The 6,000-nt window shown below is 43.2% G+C and overlaps 1 protein-coding gene across 1 annotated transcript in view; it reads left to right on the top strand.

The window, feature by feature from the left end:
• Positions 1 to 6,000, top strand: part of LOC107107165 (plexin-A2-like) — a 552,061-nt gene that overhangs the window by 344,592 nt on the left and 201,469 nt on the right. Inside the window, exons 5-6 of the mRNA XM_015407422.1 lie at positions 2,952 to 3,075; positions 3,916 to 4,069. Of these exons, the coding sequence (XP_015262908.1) occupies positions 2,952 to 3,075; positions 3,916 to 4,069 (278 nt within the window). The remainder of the gene's footprint in view (positions 1 to 2,951; positions 3,076 to 3,915; positions 4,070 to 6,000) is intronic.

The following is a 6,000-nucleotide window of genomic DNA, read 5'->3' as shown; positions in this document are numbered from 1 at the left end:
CAAACATACCAACCATGCCATATTATATTTGGTCCCAAGTCTTCTAGCCCAATTTATTGCAAACCTCACTTGCACTGAGTGGCAGAAGCTGAACAACGTATCTGGTGCTTGGTTGGCAGCAGTGCTCCTTCTACTGACTTTTTCAGAGCTCTCTCTAGGTATGCTTAGTGACCTCATAACCTCTTATGATGAAGCAAAATGGAAAGATCATGAGATGATTAGCCTTTTCTCTCCTTTTCTCTCCATTTTGATAAAAGCTCAGAGTTTCAACCCACTCTGGGGCTCTTCTCAAATGAAATTATTCTGGTGATGAGCCAGGTATCCAACACATGCCAGCTGCAGGGCTCACAACTCAGCTTGTGACATGTAATGGCTTCTGTTCAAGGAGGGGAGGGGGCCTGGGTGATTCAACCATGAAAATAAACCTTAACTCTAGCGTCTCCAGTGTACAGAGGAGGAATGCAAGCTTCCAGCATTCTAAGACCCTTCATCTCCATGAGAAGATTCATTAGCCTCATTTTTTTAATTAAAGAGCAAATGTTGTGAGGTTGTTGCTATCCTGTGCTATATAGTTCTTTTAGGTCTCAGCAGATGGTTGCATTTAATCTTTAGAAAAATAAAAGCACCAGCAGCAGCCACAGAATCCAGTGACAGGAATTCAACATCTATAACAAAATTCCTACGTTCAAGCGCATAGCTTCCAAAGCCAGTGGAGTGGCTCCACTCACATTTTTTAGGGTTCAACATATGTTGCTTCCATACAGATGTTTTATTCTGGTTTGACATCTGAACTGGAGGTTTTTTGGGGGGGTTGGTGAGGGGAAGTGTCCGTATGACATTGTGCCTTAATTGTCCACTTTCTAGGGTTTCCCCTGCTTGTCTCCAACTTTTCTCAAATGTGATTTGATATGATCTTTTGAGAAAGATTACAGTTAAAGAATGTCATGTCCACGATGGTGCCATTTTCCTTGCTCCAGCCCCCCAGTTAACCCCCCCGGGCCATCAGAGGACTTTTTAAAAATTGGTAATTGTTATATAGGATATTTTTTTCCAGCAGAGTTGACTCAGTTTTTAATTGTGTATCAATAATTTGTCAATGCTTTATTTAACTCACTAAGAGCCCCTGACTGTAAAGCAGCCTGGAAGCCCAACTAAATAAGAATAGGTAGTTTTTAAAAGCATGGATAGGAAGTACCCCTCTACCCCCTACCCCATTTCCACACAAAGGGCCAGAGGCACATACTGCTGAATCCACTCATCAGGATATATAAGAACTTAAAAATTCCAGAGCACAAGCAGTGAGGTATGCCTGGAATATCTATATACTAATAGTCAAGGGTCCCTTCTCTGTGCGGATACTTATTTCCACAGATTGGGACCGCATGGGGGAAAAAGAGATTATCCTGCACACGTCAGTTACTTCCCACGTGTGCAGAAAAAAACAGCCAAAAAGTAAAACAGAGTTCACTGTGGCTGTATAGAGAACGGACTTACCAGGGCAGAGGGGGAGGAGCCTTCTCTCCCCGACCCTCTCTCTCCTGTTGTTTTGATAGCATTGAGTCCTCCCCATGGCCACGCCACCTCCACCGAACGTTCAAGCCTCCAACAGACAACAGTTGCGATTTAAAGCAAACTGCAGCAGCTCTCAGCAATCTTCACTGTGCTCCGACAGCTCCTTCCACTTTGCAAGAAGGAAGCGCACATACACACACACACACACACACACACACACACACAGGGACACGAGCACGCTAGAGCAGCTCTTCCCCCACCTCCTCCCAGCTAATTAAGTTTTAGGTTTACTGATAGAAGGGGGCAAAAACAGAGTGGGCAGGGAGGAAAACCTTTTTTTCTTTGGAGAATGCAAGAGTGTGTGCCAAACTTCCTTCTCAGATGCTAGAGCCAGCAAGCTTTTGTATCACCCTTTGCAAAGAAGTCTGGAGCAGAAGGATTTTGCCCAGAGGTGGGTCAGCCTGGCCAGTTCTTTCCCTGCATTGGAATGCCAATAGAGTGGGAATGGCAGAGGCTTCAAATGTAGCTCCCCCCCCCTCCCAGTGACACTGCTCTTTGATGCCTCATCCTGACCAAAGTGGTATTGTGTAAATCAGCTGTAATGTTGAGTTACAGTAGTTTAGTCATGGGAATGCTATTAAAACTGCAGAGCTCTGATAACAATGATTACTTTTAAACTGTGGGGTTTCTCTGGACTGCAGCCACCAGTGTTCCCTCTAAGCTGAGTTAGTGTGAGCTAGCTACAGCTTTTTAGCCTCCAGCTCACAGATTTTTGTCCTAGCTCAGGGAGTCACAACACATTATGCAACATTTTGTTGCGGGTCCCCTCTTGTTACATATAAAAGCCAAATTCTGATATAACACTGAAGCATATATATCTCTTCTCTGTTACTCTGAAAGAAATTTGCCTTTATTAAAATCTGATAGGGTCAATGGGTGCCAAATAAAAGTGTTTTATTGGCCAGATAGCCCACCATCCACAAGTTGGTTACTGTAGCTCTCTGTTCCACAAAGTTATCTGGTTTCAAGCTGATTTGGTCCTCTGATATACCATTCTTGGGTTCCACTCAGATGGAGGCACCTTTCTCTTAACTGACAACGCTTTCTCTTGTCATTGGGGAGACTTAAGTAAGATGTGATCAATCTGTCTAAAATCAGGAATGAATCTGGAGAAAGTGAGTAACTATGGAAATCACTACAATAAGATGCTGCTGAGCAAGATCACATTGCTACCTACCACACAGATGCTGTCCAAAATGTCCTTAAGTTACTTATTCTTGAGGGAGTAGTAATGCTTGGCAGATAATTTTTTCTAGTAAACTTCTTTATTGTATGTTACTAGGTAAGAGGCAAAATAATGGCAAATGCAAAGAACTTGGGGGCGGGGTGTGGAAGTCTACTTGCTTTACATTTACGCTATCCTGTGCTTTTGGTGTCAGGTGTTCCCGGAGGGACAAATGCGAGCGAGCAAATGAACCATACCGATTTGCAGCCAGCATCAACCAGTGTATGAGTATCATTGTGCAGCCCAGCAGTATTCCAGTTTCTGAGCACAGCCTTCCGGTAAGTAGCAGTGGTGGAAAATGGCTTCCTTAATTGATGTTTCCTGTGCTTGCTTTGTGAGGCTTTCAGTCACTCTGTGTTAATTTCAGGTATGGATTCCATACACTGTGGTGGCCAGATGCAGGGCTTGATGTGGATTAGCTTTTTCCACACCACTGTGAAAGTAGAGCACTACAATGGTGTGTAGAAATTCATGCTGTGATCTGTGTGGGGCAAAACTGTCACTATCACCTCAGCACATGGCACCAGGGGTTGGAAGTCAATACAAATCGACTTTTGTGTACTGTAATTTAATATTTGTGAGACTAGGCCCTAAGGATTCATCCTTCACTGACCAACCTCTGGGTTTTAAGAGTATTAATGGAAAAATATGTTTTCAAATGACATGTGGAAGAAAGTTCCCCTGGTTGGAAGCTAGGCTATTTGTAGCACTATTAAAAGCTTTTGTCATGTCTAGCTGGGAGAGAATTGTTGATTGTGGTTCTGCCCACTGGTATTATCACATAGCAGGTCAGCTGGGTGACTGCAACTGCTATAAAATGACGTGCAAAGCTATTGAAGAGCAGCTGGCCGCTTGACTGCTGCTTCACTGCTGAGGATGGGAAGAATGGGAATAATGTTTCATGGTTGTGCCAGTTTCTTTCTGCTTCCTTTCTTCCTTTTAATAATTTGTATCCCACTCTCTGCACTGGAAGAGATCAAGTCAGCTTACGTACAATTCAAAACAATATAAGCAATGTTACAATCAGCCTAACACTATGTGTGGTACATGTGTGGTGTTAGGACTTTGAAAGCTATTTAGAACATTCATTGTGGTTGTCTCTTTCCTTTTCTCTCTAGCTCAGCTTGCTAGTGAGTGATGCACCTGATCTGTCAACTGGTATCACCTGCGTATTTGGAAACCTCACAGAAGTGGAGGGCCAAGTTTTGGGCAACCAGATTGTATGCATCTCACCAGTATCTAAGGATGTCCCTGCCATACCTGTGGACCAGGGTGAGCTGGCTTATTTATTGAGCTATAATAGGGGCAGACAAACTGCAGTACAGGTATCACAAATGGCAGGATTTATGGAATTTGCTTGGAGTAGAAACTGGAGAGTTGGTGGGCCTAGTATTAGAGTTAGGCTCCTATGCTGCTTACCTCCCCAGTGATGCCTTTAGTATTAGGCTCCTATGCTGCTTACCTCCCCAGTGATGCCTTCTCTTTCAACCTGAAGCAAATCTGCCCCAATGTACATTTATCATGCTGGTTTGCACTAGAAAGGCACTCCCCTGTTGTCTTGTGACACACCTGCCAAAAAAAATTGGCCATCGTTAGGATACAGCAGGCCTGTCTGTTTGCATTCTTTGTGAACCAGCAGCACTCCATGGGAGGGACTAGCAAGTCTTACATTACATAACGAATGACAGAGAATTCTGTGGCACCTTAAAGACGTTCATTGTGGCAAAAGCTGCAATGAGAGGGGAAAAATGAAATACTAGATACCAGAAGGTCGGTGGCATTTCAATATACAGCACAGGGATATACAAGAAAAGATCAGAAAGAAACATTCACAAAAGATCTCCCTGGAATACTGTGTTTCTATCAAAGTCATTTGGATTGAACACCCATAGTAGGAAAGGTACCCATGAGACTAATTAAACATTAATAAAATAGAATTGAATTTACTGATAAATTTTAGTTTGGTCTCTTTTTTATTTAGTTATTGAATTGTGGTGCCTTTGTGGTCAGTAGCAAAGTGCCTTCGAAGACTGCAGCATTCTCCCACTAGTTTCTGAGTGTTGCCACTTTGGATGTCAGTTTTATTTATTTATTTATTTATTTTTGAGATTTTTATTCTGCCCTCCCCAAAGCAGACTCAGGGTGGATCACAAAAGCCGAGTCCAAGACTCGTCACAATAAAATCAAATTTAAAATAGTTAAAACACTAACAATAATGATCCATACAGGTAGCAAGAATTTCATACCTGTTAGAGCCACAGATGGAATTCAGTGGGCCCTTTCAGCAGACTGGGAGCCAGACTGAGATCAGGGAGGATGGATGCCCGCCACCTCAACCAACAGCCTGGTGGAACAGCTCCATTTTCAGACCCTGCAAAATGAGAAAAGATCTCACAGGGCCTTGATCTCCAGTGGGAACTGATCCCACCAGGCCGGAACCAAGGCGGAAAAAGCCTTGGCCCTGGTCGAGGCTAAGCAGACATCCCTCGGGCCAGGGGTAACCAGCACTTGTTGATCCTGATTTTATGTCCATTCATTCGCTTGCATAGAGGTAGAGCTATAAACAGTTAAAAAACCAATGTTGACAGGTGAAGACATATGCCAGAATGGAAAATACGCAGGTAAATGCCAGCAGATGTTGATCCTGATTTTATGTCCATTCATTCGCTTGCATAGAGGTAGAGCTATAAACAGTTAAAAAACCAATGTTGACAGGTGAAGACATATGCCAGAATGGAAAATGTGTAGGTAAATGAGCCCCTCGAGATATGGTTTATATTACTATGTTCTATAAGACCATTGTTTGACCGATATAGCAATAGTATAGGCATCAGCGTATGTTGATGAGTCTGGTCCCAGGGCTTCTGTTTCTGTTAGGTGACCCATCATTACTAGTAAGAAGCTGGTTTAGATTGGAGTTCTGTCTGCAAGTTAGGACGGGCTAGCCTCCCAGAATCTGTGAGAAAGAAGTGTCATTGTTCAAGGTAGACTGTAGATTCTTGATGTTCTGTTGAGCGCTTTGGGTTAGGACATGTGATATCAAGGGGTGTTCTGTTATGTTGTCTGTTGAGCTTGGCATGCAGTAGGTACTGCCTGGATGTTAGTGTGGTCTTGTCAGTCTCTTTCTTTATTTCATTAGGTTGCTAAAACAGTCTTAAGAATGCCTAATATGGGAGATGTGAGTCCTTGTGTAAGTGTTGCCT

This window comes from Gekko japonicus, unplaced genomic scaffold (genome assembly GCF_001447785.1).
Source record: "Gekko japonicus isolate JY-2015 unplaced genomic scaffold, Gekko_japonicus_V1.1 scaffold322, whole genome shotgun sequence".
Taxonomy (NCBI): domain Eukaryota; kingdom Metazoa; phylum Chordata; class Lepidosauria; order Squamata; family Gekkonidae; genus Gekko; species Gekko japonicus.
This window is presented reverse-complemented; position numbering and strand designations above follow the sequence as displayed.